The following is a 19,772-nucleotide window of genomic DNA, read 5'->3' on the forward strand; positions in this document are numbered from 1 at the left end:
CTTTACCTTGTTCTGGTGTTGTATCTTGTGGAACAATAACATCACATCACATCATGAAGATATCATTGCTTCTTCTTCTTCTTCTTCAAATTGTTTTCTTCTTCAGCTTCTTTCTCACTACCTCTGCTTGCTCCAATGGCGATTGCCAGGTTCATCTAGATCTCTTCAATTCCACTTTAATAATTGTTAATCTAACTAACTAACTAACTGATTGCTTAAATCTGAAAACAACAGTTACTGGAATCATGCTCTGGAGCTACTGATTGTGCGCCTGGTCTCTATTGCGGCAATTGTCCTCAGTTAGGCAAGACTCAGCCCTTCTGCACTAGAGGCCAAGCTATTATCCCTACCGCCATTGTAAGCATTCGATTCATTCGTGTTTTAACTTTACACTCTTCTGTTGGAATTGGACTCTAATTAATTTGATTAACTACTTTCTCATGTTAGATCAATGAGTTGCCGTTTAATAAGTACACGTGGCTTGTAACACACAATGCCTTCTCAATTGTCGATGCTCCGTTATTGACCGGTCCTCAACGCATCACATTTTACAATCAGGAAGATTCTGTTACTAATCAGTTAAGAGTAAGTATGTTTATTTCTTTTATATTTTGCTAATTTTGGTATCAACTATATATAAGCATCATTTTCTCTTACTGTTTTTTTACCGTTTGTTTCAATTGTGCTAGAATGGAGTTAGAGGATTAATGCTGGATATGTACGACTTTGAGAACGATATCTGGCTCTGTCACTCGTTTCGTGGACAGTGTTACAACATCACCGCCTTTGTAATCATCTTTGTTATTATTATATTCATTTGTTTGAACTTAAGAGTCAAAGCTACTGGTTCACGATGTGTTTAATGTTGTTAATAATTTGTTTAGCAACCTGCGATTAACGCGTTGAGGGAAGTGGAAGCGTTCTTGAGTTCAAATCCAACCGAGATTGTGACGATTATAATTGAGGATTATGTGCATACGCCTAAAGGGTTGACTAAATTATTCATGGATGCTGGTTTGGATAAGTACTGGTTTCCGGTTTCACAAATGCCTAAAAAGGGCGAGGATTGGCCAAAGGTCACTGATATGGCACAAGATAATCATAGGTTATTGGTTTTCACTTCTGATTCTTCAAAGGAAGCTAGTGAAGGTATTGCTTATCAATGGAGATACATGGTGGAAAATGAACGTAAGTATCACTTAACTGACAATTATAGTTGTTAGGGCTTATTAGTATATGGCCTATAATAAGTTTCCTTGGGGTTTCTTTCCTACATATCGAGGTACCTAGTCTTTGTAGATGTGGTAGTGTTGGCCCGTTTGGCTTATAATGCGTTTATTTTGGTTGTGTTTTATCCCCAACGGGTCAAATTTTAATTTTTTCTAAAAAAGAACACAAGTCAAACTAGGGTGTGTGTGGGTCGGTTTGGGCTCAAACCTAACCAAAAACCGAAAATTATAATCCATACATTTAATAGCGAAAGTCGGTGTTTTCGGTAGTACATGCAAAACGGTGACCGAATGCTAAATTCGAGTCAAAAGTCACAAAAAGTGAGATTATATGGATGTTTTAGTGATTAAACATAAATTTGTATGATGTTTCAGCTGGGGATCCCGGAATCAAACAAGGTTCATGCCCGAATAGAAAAGAATCAAAACCGCTCACATCAAAAACCGCGTCTCTTTTTCTTCAAAACTACTTTCCAACGATGCCTGTACAAGCGGATGCTTGCAAAGAGAATTCAGCACCATTGATGGATATGGTTGCCACCTGTTACAAAGCAGCTGGGAATACAATGCCCAACTTCCTAGCTGTCAATTTCTATATGGTATTTAATATTCATACAAGGGTAAAATGGTAATTTGCTCATTCCATATGCTAACTCATGAGTTTTACAGAGAAGTGATGGAGGTGGTGTTTTTGATGCTTTGGATAGAATGAATGGCCAGACATTATGTGGGTGTATTTCAGTCGCTTCTTGCCAGGTTTGTCTTTATTTTATTTAATTAGTAATCTAATAAAATTCATATCATTATAAAAATGTTTTTTTTGTAGGCTGGGGCACCTTTCGGGGCTTGCAAAAACAATGCAATATCTAATAACTCCACATCACCAACGGGTAATTCTGGAAGTTTTTCGGGAAGTGTACAAGTGACTGCATCTGCCACGCAAATAGATCTTACAAGTCTCTTTGTTGTTTATGGATTTTGTTTTTTGATGAATATGTTGGTATTTTAATTCAAGTAGATAATATGTCATTTGAAGCGTTGAGGACGACTTCATTGAGGCTTGGTTATTGTATGCTATATATATATATATATATATATATATATATATATATATATATATATATATATATATTAAGTTATATTTAGGATAGGTATACTTCATGTCTGGCTTATATGGTGAAAGGCCAAGCATTGGTTTGATATGAAGAATATAAACAGCTTATGATTCAGGTATGTTTGGTTTCATCTCATGACATAATGATTATATCCTAAGTTGCATTTTAATGGTCACTGGTTGTTTAGCGACTTCTAGATGCCAAACAGACTAACTTCAGTTTTAAAATCCATATTTTGTTGGATTTTGTAGGTTTTTTGGTAAATCAAGTAGGAGAAACCAAGATGCAGCATTTGGGAGCTGGCCCTTATTATCTTGTTTTCTTTTTGTATTTCCCACTATTTAGTTTGGTTTGTTTATTCTAAACTGTAATGTATCATCTTCTTTTTGGAATATGATTAATATATATTACTTAGATTACGTATGGCAGACTGGGCAGGTCAGCGGGTTCGGGCGACAGGAAATGAGTTCGGATTAAAAATGGTCGGTTCAAAAAAGTATATCAAGCTGGCCCAGGGCAAAACAAGCTATTGAACAAAATATCAATTTGGTTTGGGTCAGAAAAATGGTGGTGGAGGCGGCGGATTTGAGGTGAGCAAATAACCGACTTAACCAAACAGAACAATGAACCAGTTGGTTTGGACCGATTAACTGAAGATTGTTGTTTGTTGGGGTTTTGATGTATAGCATAGTCGACCAAAATACTTGGTTTTCTTTAATTAGAAATACACACACTACCCAATTCAAGAAAATTATATTACACACAAAAATCAACTCTTAAGTCTAATCGTTTTGGAACATGCTTAAGCAACATAAATCGACCAAAAGCTTTTATGTTTATCATATTTGATAACTTGCGCAAATTAGACATTGTGATTTCAATTCCATTCAAAACTTCAAACAAAAGATTAACATCCAACCAAATACCACTACAATCCTACATACTTCTAAGCATTTTAGTAACAAAAATTGAACTCTAAATAAACCTGTCACTTCATGTTCTGGCTCGTTTCATGTGCATTTGCCTCGTCATCCAATCAACACATTCCTCAACATTTCCAGAAGGATACGCGAGCTGCCATTGTAACAGTTTCCGTTGCCACTTACTAACAACCGGACCCCCTTTTCCAAGCTCCAAAATCTTTATTATCTCCTTACCGTTAATCAAAGGTTTAACTTCCCACACTTTCTCCAATCCTAATTTTAATATTTCTTCCTCAACCACCTTAAACACTTGTCTTCGTTTACCTAATTCCCGCTCATCAACCTCAAAACAAGAACCCTTATCATGTAAAAGAGTAGACAGCATTAATGCAACCCTCCAAAAATCCTTAATTTCCCTAACAACCAAACCCAACAAGATCCTTAATTTCAATGACAAATCAACATCGATAACATCTACTTCCCATTTGATCTCACCAATTTGTGTAATGTCATTAGACAACACGAAAGGAATTAACAATAAAAACTTCTCAACTGTGCTATGCAGCCTCATGACATCATCAGCATCACTGGCTTTCAACTTAAGCGAATTCCTAAAAATATAGTTCACAACGGGTATGGTTTTCTTTTTGTTATCAAGATAAACGGTTTTCCTAAGTGGAATAAACAATGAGGCGTACAAATACAACCTTATTTGTTCATCACTAAAAACACATCCCACTTCTTGCAACTGTTTCCATGCAGCATCCGTGTACCCAACACAGATCTTATCATGATCTTCCAAGATCAACGGCTCACAATTTTTGGGTAATGTGAAGACGACCCAAAATAACCCTAACTCGGATATATGAGTCATTGCTTTAACCGCTTGATTCCCGCTCACCATAAGATCGATTTCATGACCGATTCTTTCTCTACTAATTTTATCACCAATTGCAGATTTCACGTCATTATCTGCAGCTGCAACCTTTAACTCCTCAACCATTTCAAACTCAAACCGAGCACTAAACCGAATCGCTCTCAAAACTCTTAACGGGTCATCTAAGAAGGTCTCTTTTGGTGGTAAAGGTGTCACGATTTTTCCAGATTTTAAATCTTGTAACCCTCTTGATGTAAAGTCTTCAACTTCGGATGTATTGATGTTGTAAAACAAGCTATTAATGGTCAAATCTCTTCTATACGCATCCTGTTCTGCAGAACCGAACTGCATAGTTGGAATCCTGCTGTTTTCAGCATAATCTTCAGATCTTAAGTTGACAAAATCAATCCAAACATCAAAAAGGCGCATCCTTGCGGTTTCCAAATGCTTGGATTGATCCGGATTGCTTTGAATCACACCAATCCCTTGTGTTTCTTCCCCTGTAGAAGTCAAATACTCGTTGACTTTTTCACAAAACTCTCTTCCCAACATATTATCAATAGCAATGTCGATATCATAACACTCTTTCCCTAAAAGCTTGTCACGAACCCACCCGCCAGCAACGCGGAGCTTGGTTTCAAGTTTGAAATGATGAAGGACTTCGAGCAAACGGTTAAATATCTGTTTTTCTTTATCGGTTAGATCAATGTTTTCCTTCACCGCAACAGGAGGATTTGACGAAAAAGTTCCATTTGTGGTTGACATTGCTCTGCAAGACGAGTGTAAGATATGAGTTCTTGGAAAGAGTTTGCTGTTTGATTTAACGGTGGTTTTAAAAACGGAAACAAGGGGCTTCCCTGTAAAAGGTGTGGTGAAAGAAGGTCCATTAAACCAGCCTAATTGTGTTATTATTTTGGCTCTAATCATAGTCATACCCACGGCTGCAAATGATTCTAAGTTACTAGAAGTTACGAAAAATGAATGCAACATGATGGTCTAAATAAGCTATATAGTCTGTATACAGTGTTTAAATCAAAAATCAAATATTATAATCCTATTTTTTTTACTAGGAAACTCGTTTACGTGTAATTCATAAATTAAGGATCCAATTACAATAAAGAGGCAGAGGCAGGTAAGCGGGCAACAAGCTGCGCCGCCACCCCCTTTTGAATGGCAAAACCGACCCTATTGAAAACAAAATTATCATTCGTCGGCGTCGTTGAGTTACTGTGCACGACTCGTTGAACTCTTTTTAGAAACGTAGCAGCATTGGGGGCAAGAGACCCAAATGTATCAAAAGCAAAAGTAATGAAGACGTGTTGATTCTCCACACACGCCTTCTCGTGCTTAGCAATTTTTCCTATTTCAATCATGACATGCTTAAGCTTGCTTCTAAAAATTAGGGTTTATACACAACTTTCATTATTCATGTAGGGGTTTAACGAATTATAAAGAAATGGTAGTGATATAGCACGACATTTATCAACCAAATAATTATACATACACAGGGAAGCCCTAAGTGTGATGTTAGAAGCAAGCAGACAATTGAATGGAATAATAATATTATTATTAAGTGTAAGCAGAATGAAATGAATAGATATACCTGTAACCACCAGCTTGCGAGGATATTCAGACGCCGGCGGAGAGGTTTTTCACCTTTTAACCTAAAGCCCAAAGCAGGTCCGGTCCGGTCGTATAATAAAATATTATTTGATAGTAAATACAAATAATATTATTATTATTTTCATTATTATTGTTAATTAAAATCGTAACAACTAAAATAAATAAGTCAGCTAATCGAGCCAAAATGGGAGGAATGGTATATGTTCTCGCTTTAAATCTTAGGAGTGTATCGTATTATTGATTAAATAGTATAGATTTATGTTGGGGCTAATATTTATCAGTCTACTTTTAAATTTTAATAAAAGTTGTCCGTTTAAAAAAAAACTAATCAAGTCAAAAGTTAACTTGAGTCAAGTATGAGTCAAATATGCATATAATGGAGACTTTGAGTTGATCGTCTTAGCTAGTAACGTTATGAACTCAGATCGGAACTAGTATCGACTCAGCTATGATTGTTTGTCAGACAATCATGCTTGAAAATAAACCCCGGTAACTAATTATCCATTTTCATTTGAAAACTGTTTTCACTAAGATGTATCGAGTTTATTAGTTTATTGCATCTAAGAGTGATCAAAGTGCAAGAGGGTGTAATAGAAAAGAAAAATAAAACATTTAAGAGAGTTATGAAAACAAACTTTTAGAAGGTTATTTCATTTAACTTATAATATAGCTTATCAAAGCAAAAGATATATAGGTTTAAAACAAACTCTTTCGTTTCCCAGTTCAAGAAGCAAAAACACTAGAGACCACTTTGTTATTTGCATTTGTAGACAAGTATTGCTCAGTTGTTACAAATGTTGGTCTGAATTCAAATTTCTACATCAGTTACATGAAGATTGCCTCAAAATTCAAATCGAGCGCTACGTCTCTTTTTTCTTAAATAATCCCAACCTTTGTGTACCTTCGTGTTCCTATCCTAGCTAGCTATCCACTCATTTTTATCAATATACTTTCATCTATGGTAACAGATAGTAATAATCTTATAAACTTGATCATTTGAACTCGCTTCAAGTAAAGTTGACCAATCATTCAATCTAGGGGTAAACAGTTTCTCATACTTATATTTACTTTTCATAACTTTTTTACATATGAAATGAAATTCAATCTTTTACTACAAATTATAATCCGCTTTCACATTATAATCCGCTTTCACTTCAAAAACAATATATAACTATCTAGTTTCCTTCATCAGCCCCCGGGTAACGATTAGAAAAAAGAAAATGTATCTTAACTCATGACACTTCATCTAAAGAAAAGAAGTTGCAGGAAATTTATGCCGCAATGAATAAAATGGTTTTTGACGAAAGGAACGGTAATTTAGATAAGCACGTCATTGTCAATAAGCATCTCACACGTATTTAAGCTTGGGAGTTGGTGATCTTGAAGGGTGTTTATTATCTTCATAGTCTCACCAAGAAGTCGGGCTGCTGCATGCACACTCGCCTCCCTTTTCTCTATCACATCTGTGTGGCATTTCATTGCAATGACTCGTGGTAAGTTGGAGAGACATGCAGCCAATATGTCAGCAATCCTTGTTGACAATTTATTGAATAGCTCCTCTTGGCTTATATTATCAACGATTGGGTGGTCGGATAAAAGGATTGTTTGAGTAACACGATACATTGAGTTGGCACAAATATTTAATCTTTCTACCTCAGTTTTCGTCATGCTTTCAGTTGTATCTCTAAAACACTCAAGAATCTGTTTTGCTGTTTTCTCCTGGGGAGCAAGTTTGCTCAGCTTGTTGCCTAACCACTTGTGATGTACTTCAACTTCTACCCACAATGATTTAGCCGCCTTTTGCATGCTTAAACAATCATTACTAGCATTGAAGGTTTCCTCCACAAGTGTCACATATACAAGACCTTCACTCACACCACTTAGCAGCCTATCAGTTACTTCATCTGGAATGTCGGGAAGAGATATAGCAACCGTTGTAAGAGTTACCAATGTTAAGCTCCAACAATCTTCTGCATGCGATGGTGTTACATCTCCTTTAAAATCGCTACATGATTCCTGTAGAAGTTTCATAACATTATTGGGTGGTTCTTTGCAGCCTTTTGGATCACAAGGTTGACGGATTTTGTAATGCCTTTTGGTGTTCTCTCAGCAACCTCAATATCCTCTTCAAGTGTTAAAATATACATCCTCTTCCATGGTTGCTAGAGAGGGCAATGTATTAGCCATCATGGTGCACATAAACGCCAAGCTTCCGACCTTTGCATCCAGGTCCATACGACCAGGCATTGAATTGTTTAGATCCATTGGCAGCTTGATTGCAACGGCTATGACTGAAAGAGAGGCGGCATTGAGAGTGAAGTATTTACATGGAAACCATAGTTTTCTGTTGCGTATACCATGTACCAAGTCAGCCACCATAGCAAGGGTGCAAAGAAGTGAAGCTAATGCGATATAGATCCCAATCCACAACATAGGTTTGCTGAACCTGTTTTGCTGATCCGACTGGTAGATTAGCAAGGTGAAATGGCTAAAGGATGATATGAGATGTTGTGGAATGTTGGTGTAAGTCTTGAGTTGGTTCAAAATCTGGTTATACTCGAATAAGTTGGAACTCGTGGTTATGGTGTCTTAATGAAAGGAAATAAAAGATGATGAATAAGATAATATAGTCAAGTATTTGTCTTGATGAGAATTAAACCTCTAATTGTAATTCTAAATAAATAAAAGAAGTGGCCAGAGATATGCAAGGTACATAGATAAGAAGAAGAGGAGGTCCAAACAAGTTCTGTTTCTTTAAATGAGTTGAAAGTAAACAAAATGAAATTTCTAGCCACTTTCCTGTGACTTTCAAACTTGTAAACTAATTAATCAACCATCTTATTCTTGACTTTTTCGTAACACTTTGGTTCAATGTTTTGATTACTTTTGTAGGGCCAGTTAGGCTATAATTTATACAACAGAAGAGGAATGAGCAACACTCCAAAAGGTGTATGACTTCATATCCTCGGAAGCTTCTCGGTAAAAGTATAATATGTTTATAAACAACTATATGCATATAATGAGTCATTATGGACATTAGTAAATTTAAAAAAGTCAAATGTAAGTTTGGGAGAAAAAAACATAAAAACATCAATACTTTTTGGAATCATTAGATCTTGGGTTGATTCCTTTTACATATGATTATTCCTACAATTTCAAGGATCAATTGTTTGCAACACATAAAACATTCGAGTTAGGTTTTGTCATTTGTGTCTATGTATAGTTACGTAAACAGAAACACGTAGGATTCACTAAAAACGGACAGCCAAACTTTGACAAAAGCTAAAAAGTCTAAACACACATTTACCATACCATTGCTTGTGGCAAGAACACACAAACACATGTTGCAATGTCCAGTTTATATTTATCGATAAATTAATTACAATAACAACATATGTACACATTATTCACGAAACGATTTAACAAATCTGTACACAATGCATTCACACCACCTCAAAAAACAGGTAACAGAGGTATATTTCCCATATTGAGTAGCAATTGAGGTACAATCTGAAGAGTCGGACGAATGGTCAACAGGGTCAAGAAAGAGTCAAAAGGCACTCTCATCCCCCATACGTTTATCGTCATTAGTTTGGGACACTTGTTTACCAAAACCACAAGTCCGTTTTCAGTTACATGTCGACATCCCCACAATACCACACTCTGAAGGTTTAAACATACCAATGATTGTTATTATCCTATAAACAACTCAAGTGATCAAAGTTAAATAAACCAACCTTCAAATGTGGACAGCTGGCAGCAATCGCGAATACAGACTCATCGGTTATGAAAGTACCCCCAATGTTTAGGTGTTGCAGAGAATTTGCCCTTGAAATCTGTATAACGAAAATATTGTAAATGATTTCAAAATTTATTAAAAATGTATGAACGGTTTAATAAAAGGAATGGTGATATCAATACCAATTGAACGACGCCGTTGTCAGTGATCCCTGTCATACCCCATAACGATATAGAGGTCAGGTTTACAATGCATTTTGCTGTGGACAATTGGTTCAGTCCGTTATCTGTAATTTGGCATCCCCAACGGCTTTTAGAACTGAAACCATAACACAAAGAACTGTAAAGCCGAGACAATAGGGACATCAAATTTGATTAAAAGATTCAATATATGTAAACACTGATCGTCTTCGTGATATGCAAGGATTTAAACGTTAATACTTATAAACGTTTAATGAGGTATGTGAAAAATATGTTGTAAATCTCACTATCAAAGAGTGTACAAGATTAGCATCCATATGAATCTCTACAAAATATCATCAACAGTCTAACAAACTATGAAACAAACAAACACTATACAAAATGACAATAATACCCCTGCGTACAAACTATGTAACAAACATAAGCCTATAAACGAACCGAACGAACACGAGCAAGGCGTATTCGTGTTCGTTCATTTAACTTTAAATGAGAACATGAACACTTAATCGAACAAATATTGGTGTTTATGTTTGTTCGTTTAAAAAATAAACATGTTTGTGTTCGTTTATGTTCATTCATTAAAATCTAAGCGAAAGGTTCACGAACATAAATGAACATAGTTGAACAAAGATAAACAAACATATATGAACATACTTAAACGAACACAAACAAACATATACGAACATAAATGAACGAAACATGTGTTGATGTTTGTTCGTTTATTTAAATGATCACACACTTTTTGCTCATGTGTGTTTGTTTATCAAATGAATGAACATAAACGAACAGTTCATAGAGCGTTCGGTTCATTTACAGGCCTAAACTAAAGTAAACAAACATATCCAAGCGCGCCCTAATTGTTAAGTAGATATCGAATTGATCTCTGTTTTCAATTTCAATTCTATAACATTAAACTTAATTAATCATGATCGCATGGTACAATTTGACAATCTGTATATTAACAACTTGTATTATGTTTTCGTAATCGAAGAAGACGTACATATCAAGCTCCCGGAGAGCGTAAGCATGACGAACGTCCTTTCTCCCGATCGATCGCTTTACGCCTTCCCTCCATTTTCTACACACGCTGCTCGTCCTTCACAATTCAATTCACACACATAATTAACAATTCAGATAATCGGAAATTATAATTAATAATTAATAAGATTACTGGGCCAAATCCTTGAAACAGGTATACGTGAGCAAGGAGGTCCATGGGAAGGCGATCAGGTAGGATATACATACACAAGTTTGAGTTCATGAGAAGCTAGCTTCCTTATGAGCGGGGGTGACCCCCCCCCCCCCCCCAATCCCGAGCGTATTTTACTCAGTAGTGTAGATTTACGTGTTTTCTTTCGAAAATTTTCATACATATTGAGTCTGACATTCCCTCGTTTATGAACTTTTTTATACATATCGAGTTCGGCTCCCCTATGTTTTCGTCCAAACTTCGGAACTGTAGCCACTAAGTTTTGGATTTCATATAGAATACGTATACAAAATATAAGAGTAAATCCACTTATAAATTATGAGTGAACTAGACAAATTGGAACCATTGTCTAGTGGTAAACACCTCGCCATAGTTTTTTGAAAACATGGGCCCAGTTCCCTCTTTTAGCATGTTTTTGTTTTCCTTTTTTCTTGGGTTTTTGTTTTGTTTCCTTTTTCTTACGGATTAAGGGTAAGATATATGATAGCCTATGCCATAGTTTGTTATGTAAATTTATTTCTAATTATAGTTTTAAGTTAAACATTTGGCTATAATCAAACATGAACTAATTTGATGATAAAGTTTTGCTATTGAATTTCGATAATCACTCTTCGGTTTCATTCTTTTTATTAACGAACAACAAATATTTTTATTCAACACCAAGGCACAGAATGACGAGAAGCTAACCGACCCAAAACAAAAAAGACATCGCAAAAAGTTTATAATTAATAATCATGCTTCAGTATTCCATCTACCAAAAAAAACTAATTGTTAGGACCAAAATACTTCTGGTTTAAATGCTTAAATCTCATCAAACAAAGTGTAGTTCTTTGATTAATTATCATTAAGGAACTATAGTTGTTCAATTTCATATTCCAAGCCTTATTTTTGCAAAATCATTAAACTCTAGTCCTCAAATCCAAACGCATGACCATCAAATATCATCTTAGGATTTTAATCAAACTGAACCGTTGACCTGACCAGAAACAAGAAAAACATAAAATATATAACACACTCATATAATATGAACCTATTGTGAATGCTTATGTGCCTCTTGTTGCATGCTTAAGATGCCTTTTGGTTTTTTTATTATTTGTCCTTTAAAAGAACAAATTAGCTAGTTAGGGCAGGAATCTTAAGAAATAAATTCGGCAATTAACCTTTAAATATTCATCATCTATGTCATATCTTTTCCACTACTAAACGTAAATTTTTTTCTATTAAGTCCAGAAATATTTATTGCGTATAAGTACATTTTTGTCTTTTTACCGAATTAACTTAACAAATAACATAACTAATATTCTTTTATTAATATACACACACAAGATCTCTACTACATTTATGTCTTTTTACCGTATTAATTTAACAAATAGCATAACTAATATTCTTTTATTAATACAAACACACAAGATTTCTACTTTCTCTGTGTATTTTTTTTTACTCTATTGTTCTTTAGCTTTAGCTTTGATAGCCACTTTGAAAACTTGATTTATGTTATTTTTTAATTTAAAAAATAAAAGTGAAATTTGCTATAAACCTAAAAAAATGAAAAGTATATATTTTTCTATATTTTAAACTAATAAAACTTTTGATGTAAAGATCTACTTAATACGCTTAAATGAATGTGTAGTGTTCCCTACACAGGTTTTAGATATCTTATATCAGATACAAGTTTTTATCTCCCGTATTACGTGAGTTGTTTTATATTGTTTGTTTTAATATTTATTCATTTTTTGAATTTATATTTTTTTATTGTATAAAAGTTAATAATATACTTATGGTTTAATGATAAATTGTTTCACAAATAAATGAGATGTTATAACCCGATTTAAAAGCTATATGGTTTTGATAAGACCCATGACCCATTTATTTTTTTCAATAAAATTGGTTTTTTTTAATTATAAATAATATTTATGAAAGTTACTAATATACATATGGTTTGAAGAGACCCAAGACCCATTTATTTTTTTATTATAAAATTGGTTTTTTAATTTAAATAATATATATATCTTTTTTAAAAAAAATAAGATATTAATTTTTAGTATATCCTATTTTATAGGATTTTTACACCAATAATTTGGTAAGAATAATTTTTTATTTAATGAGATGTTATAACCCGTTTAAGGAATATATGGGTTTGATAAGATCCAAACCCGTGAATTCGGGTCAAATGCATGAGAAGCCTCCATTTAAAAATCAAACAAATCTGGTGACTCCAAAAAAAGGGGAAGCGACCACATCGCGACACGTAGGATTTTTATGTTTTCGTGTGTATATATTATAGATATATAAACGAAACATTTAAAAGCTTTCCGGTTGCTTCTTGCATTCTCTCAGGTCACCAAATTGCTTTATTTGTAAATTGAGGTTTCTCATGCATTTGACCTGAATTCACTAGTATGGGTCTCATCAAACCCAGATTACCCTTAAACGGATTATAGCATTTCATTATATACTAAAATTAATATCCAGTTTGTTTAAAAAAAGAAATTATTTATATTAAGAACCAGTTTTATAATAGAGAATAAGCGGGTCATGGGTCACACCAAACCCGGATAGCTTTTAAACAGATTATAACATCTCATTTGTTTATGAAACCCTTTATCAGCAAATCATAAGTATATTATTAACTTCCTTACAATAAATAAAATTAAAATCCAAAAAATATATAAATATTATAAAAAAAATAAAAACGACCCAATTTAACCCAATTTTTATACATTCTTATCTCGTATGAAAATATCATTTAACCCAAATTTTATATATTAAAGTTATTGATCTTGTAGAAAAAAAATACAAGTGTGGAGTGTGATTTTTTTAAAGGTTTATTGGATTTTAATAATCCCTATTGAATGGTATTGGCCGTTAATAATCCATATTCATTTTATTCCCACTAACGGTCCCAAATTTAATAAAGTTGGTCCACAATGGTCCTCCGTTAAAAAGGACTTAACGACGTTATACTTTTTTTCGAATTTCAAACTAATGTTTTAGGGTTTTTGATCAAAAAAATTATACGAGCCGATTGATGTAACACTGAGTTCGAAACGGTGCTCTTAAAAGGTGAATTAATGCCTCAATTTAAGTGTTCAAACTTACAGTTAACTATAATCAAGCTGTTTGGATCACCGTTTCAAGCTAAGTTTTATATCAATCGATTTGTATCTTCATTACGATCAAAAGCCCTTAAAGATTAGTTTGAAATTCGGAAAAAAATATAGCGTCGTTAAGTCCTTTTTAACGGAGGACCATTGTGGACCAACTTTATTAAATTTGGGACCGCCAGTGGGGATAAAATGAATATGGATTATTATCGGCCAATACCATTCAGTAGAAATTATTAAAATCCAATAAACATAAAAAAACGACAATTCATGCTCATTACCTATGTTGACAATTGACGATTATTGACTTCTATAAATACAAACTCACATACATTCTAAATCTACAATAATGAGATTTTTAAAACACTTAACCATGCGATAATAGAATAGTTACTACATGCCTTGATAGGCTACAAGCCCTTGCCTATTTAATAAGAAGAAATTAGCCTTTTATTTGAGAATAACATTCGCCATCAGTCTTCTGTTTGGTGGTCTGGAGGTTTTCCCTTAGGGGCTTTCTATGGGAGGTCCTAAGTTCGAATCTCTAAAACAGAACAGTTAAAATTTCGTCTCAAAGCTCGAGCTCGGGTATATACTAATGTTTGCTAGGCGTGACGATTTATTAACAGAGAGAAAAAAACAAGGGACTAAATCGACTAAACAAAAGCCAAAAAACATTGTAACTTCCAACAAATCTTGAGCACTGTTAAGGTTTAGAATAAGACAATGGTTATTCATACATCCTTTTTGGTTATTCATAGACACCCTATCTATATATACACTCTATAAAGAGCAATGTTGTTAAAACCGGACCGGACCGGCCGGTTGGACCGGTCCGACCGGAAATCGGTCCAACAACCTATCCGGTTGCTGCTCGTTCGGTATCCAGAAAACCGGCCGGTCCAAACCGGTTCGACCGGAAAACCGGGCCGATTGAACCGTTTTTCCTATTAAAAAAATAATTTTTTTTTGAAAGATTTGTTTTTCTAGCGTTTTTTAAGCCAAATTCGTTCGGCTGGTCTGACCGGTTCGACCGGTTGAACCGATGAACCAGTTGCACTACCGGTTCGCTATCCGGTCCGGTTATGAAAATATTGATAAAGAATGTATGAATAACAAATTCCAATAAGAATAAATGCAACCCGCTACAAAAGCCTAGCAACTCCCCGTACATCTTAGCCGTCCATCTTTGACAAACTCGGATTAGGCTGAGGGGTGTGGGGCGCTAACCTGGGCGCGAGAGCCCCTCCGCTCGCGCCCCCAGGCGCTAACCCCACACCACCGGGGCGCGAACTGAGGCGCGAACGGGGCGCGAGCGCGAGCCCCCAGGCAGGCGTGAGTGTGGTCGCGGGAGAAGAGAGAGAAAAAGGTGATGTGGATATCGAAAAGAGCCGTTGAGCTCGGATAAAATAAAAAAAACATTAAAAACCCCTATATAATACCCCGCTGGAGCCCCTCCACACCAGGGCCAGGGGCTCCACCGGGGGCTCCAACACCCCCCCTTATCCAGTTTCTCTCTCTGCCACACGTCATAATATTATTGACTGGAGCCCCCACTCACGCCCCCACTCGAGCCCCCCACACCCCTCAGCCTTATAAACGGAGACCAGTTGTAACCTAAAACTTACACAGTTAAACTCACCCATCAGAACATGCCACGTACAGAAACTCCATCCCGTTCGTACGAACCACTTTACTTCTATTCGCAACAAAGTTAATCAAATCAAAAGGTACGTGTCAACAAATGTCAACCGTCAGATCAAACAATGACATCCATCTTATTTTGATTGACACGTCAGTGTCGTAAAAAAAAAGCTGGTTGGGTTTTTGCTTGCCGTGTTGAGGGAAAGAATTTACTTACTCTGATGTGGTGACGTCATACGATGATTGATGAGATAATGGTGTTGATTACTACGGTGGTCCCTCATGTGGGGTATCAACTATCAATATTTAATATGGTGATTTTTGGTCCAATAAGAAATTGACACATTTTGTTGGTGAATAAATGATTTATTTCATTATTTGTTTTTGTCTGGTTAAGCTGACGATTTGGTGTTGGACTGGATGCTTCTACAGATCACTGGCCCACTTTGACCATCATTTGTAAAGAGTTGTGAAAAAACACATGTGCATATGACACATTGGTCTCTTAAATGAAAGAAAATCAATGTGTTTGGGTTATAAAAAGATGTCCATTTTTTACTTTATCTAAGTTGTTAATTATGTATGAATGAATCTTAAAGTTTGTAAAACTGATTCGGTTTTGGTTATTAAGAATTCCTAGAAGATAATATTTCTAATGTGGGGGCGGGGAGGGATGTGGGAAAATCTCCGTGCCAACGGTGGTGGTGAGCGTGGAACCGGATGTATACCACATTACCACACATTAGTACAACCTCGGGCTTGAAGAACCGAAACTAATCAGTTGTGGCGTTTTGTTTTTGTGTACGTTTGTCTAACTATTGTTGTGTCACTTTCTTGTTGAGGTGATTGATCCCAGCACCTAGGACGTTTTGCACAAATATCGTAGACTAGTAAGAATGTTGGTGTCCATACTATGAGGAAAAGAAAAGAGAGAAAATATCATGGCTAATATTTATAAAAATAGTTATGTTCATGTACTCAATAGTGTAAAGAATAAAAATTTGTGTGACAACAATAGTTTTTTTAGTTAATTAGAAAACAAGATTTTTTATAAGGGGAAGAATGTAAATGTCAAAGGGTTTTGACCAACTTCATTGTAGAACTTGAGAACTTTATGAAGAGCATGATGCGAAGCTATGAAATTATAATATCGTAACTACGTAACAAACCCAACACTAACTACGTGAGTTCGATCGACATTTATTAGCTTGGTATTAATAAAATACAAAAAAAGGTAAACGCTCGGAATGTTATTGGAGCTCGACAACTCGTGATAAAGAAAATAGCATTTAAAACGATGTGTAGTTGGTTTGTAAGACCCATGTGGTGCGGTTGCGAGTCGGCGCAAGTTCGGTCGGTATCAGGTTATAACACCGAAACTAAACTAAACCAAAAGATAAATTTATCAACGCCCAAATACAACAAACTAACATATTTAATGTAAAATGAAAAAAAACTCGCACGTCACAAGGACGAAACCAATGCGAATTCATTCGGTATCGAGTTATGACACCAAAACTATACCAAAAAATAAACTTATCAACACCCAGATACAACATCACATCTAAAAAAAAAACTTGTGCATTCTGACGACGAACCGACGCGAGTTCTATTGGTGTTGATGGTACAAAATACAAACACTAAACTAAAAACATAAATAAGTAAGCGCCTAACAAAAAAACTAACGTGACAACACCACATCGCAACATGTGGTCCAATTAAAGTTATGCGACAACGACACTGCCTTTTAATACTAAGTTAATTTGTGTCACCACCAATTTTTACACATGCATATTAATATGAATGATCTAAGACAGTAGATATATGTTATCAACATGGAGTTGAGCGGGTTGACCATTAATTGGTTAGTTCATTGTCGATTAACTTGATACTGATAGATAGAAAAGGAATATTTTCCACACTAAACACAATGAAAGCCATTTGAATGAGTTGAACAAACCTAATTAAAGATAAAGTTAGAGCAGTCAAGTGAGAGTGACTGCCTTTCAATATTAAAATCAAAAAAATAAAAATGAGAGAGACTAGTGCCCCAAGTAGATATAAGCAGGGGCGGATTTATGTACAAGATTGGGGGTGTACGGGAACCCCCGAGTTTCGAAATTATAGTGTAAATCTATATATAAAATATGAAGTGCACCCCCTTATAAAATTGAAGTGCACCATCTTAACAAACTAAAAAATTGATGGAGTGGTTAAAAACACTTGTTGCTGCAGTTGATGTCCCAAGTTCGAGGCTTGTTCATGCCGATTTTGTTTTGTTTTTTTTTTGCTTCCCCCCCCCCCTTTTTAAGGTTTGTGTTTTAATATTTTAGGGTTTTAACTTGCAAATTTCCAGCCACATAATTGACGAACGCAAATTATGCTCCCACCTCCTCCAACGATTTTCCGCCTCTAGCCTCCTCCTTTCCACGGTTTGTAATACATCAAAACTATTTACGATCTTCTTTAATTTATCTACAATAGAGTGTTCACCAACAAACAAAACAATAATTGCATGAAAAATTTACAATAACAACATGAGCCATATTGGGCATTTTTATTGTAGCAACTAGCAGGCATGAAAACTATTTACAATCTTCTTTAATTTATCTACAATAGAGTGTTTCACCAACAAACAAAACAATAATTGCATGAAAAATTTACAATAACATGAGCCATATTGGCATTTTTTTTGTAGCTAGCAGGTGTCATGAAAGTCTTTATATGGAATAGTTACTTATTAGCAATTACTTTTTAGTTTTGAAAGTTGATTTTTGCTACTTGAATGATGGTGTCTTTTATATTACAATATCGTATTTTTATTATGTGCTAAACCGTACCCGGCCCGAACCATCCAACCCACCCAAACCGTCAAACCGACCAGAATTTTTTATAACCGGCTCCATGAAATTGGAACATCTAAAAACTGTGCACCCCTTGAAAAAAAATCCTGGATCCGCCACTGGATATAAGCATGGGCGGATCTATATAGTCATATACGGGTTCACAGGAACCCACTGAGTTTCGAAATTTATTAGAATATAGGTATAATTTATGAGAGTGAACCCATATATATTTTGAGAGTGAACCCATATACAATCTGGAACTCTAGTTTGTTGGTAATACTCCTCCCTTTAATCCCGCCTACCTTCCTGTCCACTCGGGTTCAATTCTCATCCTCGGCGCTTTACTCTTTTTTATTTCCAATTTTTTCCTTTTTTTTATCCAGCAAGTTAGGTTATTTATTTTTTTTACCCAGCAGCGCTAACACACAACTTAACTTCCCCACCACAGCACAGGTCAAACCCTAACCCCCCCCCCACCGCCGGTCGTTTCCTATTCCGCCACACCATCCTCGGCCTTCTTCTTCATCCCTAGTATCCATCTCTCCTTCACTTCGGTCTTCACAGTAAGGTAAGTTTTGATGTTTTGCTTCAATTTTTTTTGTTTACTAAAATTACAATTAGAAAGAATGATTATGTTGAACTTTGTTAAATGAAGATGTAATGCAACGTTTCCGAAAGATGAAAATTCGTAAAGAACAACTATAAGTAAGTTTTTTTTATTTGTTTTTAAAGACAATCGTATCTTTATTATGTATGTTATCCTTTCTATGACGATATTTGCTTTTTGTTAATTTATCATATTTATGATATATAATGAACCTTACGGCTTTACCCGACCCGAACCGTTGAACCAACCTAAACCTTCGAATCGACCCGAAATTTTTATGGTCGATCGTATAAAATTATAGCATTTAAAAACAGTGAACCCATTGAAAAAAAATCCTGGATCCGCCACTGGATATAAGCTAAGGAACACTAATTTTGTAGTATCGTTGGAACTTGTCTATGATTATCTTTCTAAATTGTTCGTAGTTCGTTTTCAGCTTAAAGTAAATTGCTTATTACAAAATTAAAAATAAAATTAGACACGAAGGTTTTCATAATGTGAGATCCTAATATGTTATATTCGAGTGTATGAAATCATACCAAAAGGTTCTTGTTTATAGGGGTTTAATAAGTGCATTAAACCATCATAACCTATCACAAAACCAAATGACAATTGGCTATGAAGCTGCCATAAGTCCATAAGCGGTGCAGTTACA

The 19,772-nt window shown here is 35.2% G+C and overlaps 2 protein-coding genes and 1 pseudogene across 3 annotated transcripts; 1 reads left to right on the plus strand and 2 right to left on the minus strand.

The window, feature by feature from the left end:
- LOC143546063 (PI-PLC X domain-containing protein At5g67130-like) lies at positions 1-2,308 on the plus strand. Its single transcript, XM_077037810.1, has 8 exons — positions 1-149; positions 235-357; positions 448-585; positions 690-788; positions 885-1,188; positions 1,605-1,828; positions 1,899-1,985; positions 2,056-2,308. The coding sequence occupies exons 1-8, from the start codon at positions 54-56 to the stop codon at positions 2,236-2,238; spliced, it is 1,254 nt and encodes a 417-aa protein (XP_076893925.1). The 5' UTR covers positions 1-53; the 3' UTR covers positions 2,239-2,308.
- A 692-nt stretch (positions 2,309-3,000) lies between these two features.
- On the minus strand, positions 3,001-5,821 carry LOC143546064 (tRNA nucleotidyltransferase cca2-like). The gene is made up of 2 exons (XM_077037811.1): positions 5,748-5,821; positions 3,001-4,913 (listed from the first exon to the last, which is right to left on the minus strand). The coding sequence occupies exon 2, from the start codon at positions 4,907-4,909 to the stop codon at positions 3,338-3,340; it is 1,572 nt and encodes a 523-aa protein (XP_076893926.1). The 5' UTR covers positions 4,910-4,913; positions 5,748-5,821; the 3' UTR covers positions 3,001-3,337.
- Positions 5,822-9,059: 3,238 nt separating this feature from the next.
- LOC143546065 (F-box protein At5g67140-like) lies at positions 9,060-19,036 on the minus strand (annotated as a pseudogene). Its single transcript, XR_013137546.1, has 6 exons — positions 19,018-19,036; positions 10,878-10,936; positions 10,707-10,802; positions 9,689-9,824; positions 9,505-9,603; positions 9,060-9,430 (listed from the first exon to the last, which is right to left on the minus strand). The product of XR_013137546.1 is annotated as an F-box protein At5g67140-like (transcript).
- Between the last annotated feature and the right edge of the window lie 736 nt (positions 19,037-19,772).

The sequence above is a fragment of the Bidens hawaiensis genome, unplaced genomic scaffold (assembly GCF_021521415.1).
Source record: "Bidens hawaiensis isolate Kalapana, Puna unplaced genomic scaffold, B.hawaiensis_p1.1 tig00014201_1, whole genome shotgun sequence".
Taxonomy (NCBI): domain Eukaryota; kingdom Viridiplantae; phylum Streptophyta; class Magnoliopsida; order Asterales; family Asteraceae; genus Bidens; species Bidens hawaiensis.

Excerpts from the sequence above, each read along its gene's own strand:
- LOC143546064 (XM_077037811.1), bottom strand. The coding sequence starts at position 4,909 with ATGTCAACCACAAATGGAACTTTTTCGTCAAATCCTCCTGTTGCGGTG.
- LOC143546063 (XM_077037810.1), top strand. The coding sequence starts at position 54 with ATGAAGATATCATTGCTTCTTCTTCTTCTTCTTCAAATTGTTTTCTTC. Across the intron at positions 586-689 it reads CTGTTACTAATCAGTTAAGA|AATGGAGTTAGAGGATTAAT; the intron begins GTAAGTATGTTT and ends CAATTGTGCTAG. Across the intron at positions 1,189-1,604 it reads ATACATGGTGGAAAATGAAC|CTGGGGATCCCGGAATCAAA; the intron begins GTAAGTATCACT and ends ATGATGTTTCAG.